The sequence below is a fragment of the Ambystoma mexicanum genome, chromosome 13 (assembly GCF_040938575.1).
Source record: "Ambystoma mexicanum isolate Mex_15411 chromosome 13, UKY_AmexF1_1, whole genome shotgun sequence".
Lineage (NCBI taxonomy): Eukaryota > Metazoa > Chordata > Amphibia > Caudata > Ambystomatidae > Ambystoma > Ambystoma mexicanum.
Genome location: NC_090938.1, coordinates 246,095,373 through 246,097,183, shown reverse-complemented (window position 1 = coordinate 246,097,183; position 1,811 = coordinate 246,095,373). Strand labels below are relative to the sequence as shown.

General features: G+C 40.5%; 1 protein-coding gene across 1 annotated transcript; it reads left to right on the top strand.

Annotated features, from left to right (window-relative positions):
* The first annotated feature begins 536 nt into the window (after nt 1-536).
* Nucleotides 537-1,478, top strand: LOC138520305 (olfactory receptor 5V1-like). The gene has a single exon (XM_069632744.1). The coding sequence runs from the start codon at nt 537-539 to the stop codon at nt 1,476-1,478; it is 942 nt and encodes a 313-aa protein (XP_069488845.1).
* Nucleotides 1,479-1,811: the final 333 nt, after the last annotated feature.

Genomic DNA, 1,811 nt, shown 5'->3' with positions numbered 1-1,811 from the left:
AGAAAAGAAAAATGATGCGCAAGTAGACAATAGAGAAGTGTCTCCACGTCCATAAGAGAATGCAGGAAGTGACATGATAGTCACAGAGAGCAGGCTGCAAGACCCAAGGCTTCAACAGTGCAATAGGAGTTAGTGATTAGCAGCAGGGTTTTTGTATGCATCCATTCACATGCATTGCCGCATGTGCAGAATTTGATTGATCCTTCAAGGTCATGCACTTTATTTAAAATGCATTCCTGGACCAACAGCAGGTAAAACAATTATCCGATTATATTACTGTATCCAATTTCCCGTATGCAGTGCATATGTCCAATTGAATTTGTTACTGAGGAAAGTGAAGATAGACACATAACAACGTTTGAATGGTAACTTTAAAGTATGTCCTTGCTCTATTATATATGTTGTACACATAAGACATTTTTTAGCAACACTTCTTCTATTCAAGCCAACAATATTAGTGAACAGTGCTGGAACATGTGAAACAGTAATGCGCTCGTCATTCTCTTCTTATGCTTGCAGATAACTTACACTGAACAATGGATGATGCCAATGGAACCATATTCACAGATTTCATCCTTATGGGATTCACGAGTTTTTCTCGTTTTCACACTCTGCTCTTTACTGTCCTCCTGAGTATCTACAGCATAACCCTGGCCGGGAATGTTGCTATAATCCTGGTCACCTGGCTCGACCCCCACCTGTACAAGCCAATGTATTTTTTCCTTGGGAACCTCTCCTTCCTGGACATATGCTACACCTCATCGACTGTTCCTAAAATGTTGGAGACAATCTTATCCGAGAAGAAAACGATATCCTACACAGGCTGCGTGATTCAACTGTACACCTTCTTCTCCTTTGTTGGAACAGAATGTGTGTTGCTGGCAGCAATGTCATATGACCGCTATGTGGCGATCTGTAAGCCCCTGCTTTACCACTCCATAATGAAACACACGGTTTGCTTTGGTCTAGCCTCCTTCTCTTGGTTAAGTGGCTTTATGAATTCTGTTTTGCACACAACCTTGGTCTTCCGATTGCCCTTCTGTTCTTCCAATAAAGTAAATTACTTCTTTTGTGACATCCCGCCACTGCTGTCCCTTGCATGTTCTGACACCTCCCTGAACAAAATGATGCTTCTCATTATAGGCGTGTTTATAGCCTGGACTCCCTTTCTGTGTATAATCGTGTCATATGTCTTCATCATTTCATCCATCCTGAAAATGAGATCTGGCAGTGGGAGCAGGAAGGCCTTCTCCACCTGCGCCTCCCATCTCACCGTTGTGATCTTGTTTTATGGGAGTTGCATCTTCAACTATCTGCAAACCTTCGCTAGTGGTACACTGGATAAAGACCACCTTTTGTCTGCCTTTTACAGCTTTGTCACACCTATGTTGAACCCTGTAATTTACACATTGAAAAACCAGGAGGTGAAACTGGCCTTAAAGAAAGCCTTTTTTAGTAAAGGTCTTTTCTCACAGTGATATGGCTGATGTGATTTTTTAAAAAAAATTATGTTTATTGGTTTATCAATAAAACCTTTTACATATTAAATCCCAATTACATCATCATTCACATTCCATAACATTTTAACAATAAACCAATTCATGATAAAATACATTCATGCTCCGATTGTTTTTTTCCTTTCCAAACCAATTAATCTCTCTCCTTTAAGACAAACTCCACAAATGTCATTACTGCTAATACCAGGCTTGTTTTTCCCCAATCAGTACTCTCTGCCACCATTCCTCTGCTGTTAGCAGATATGTCTGCTTCAAGTGCACCTCCAGATATCTAGTTCTTACCTCTGTCAGCGT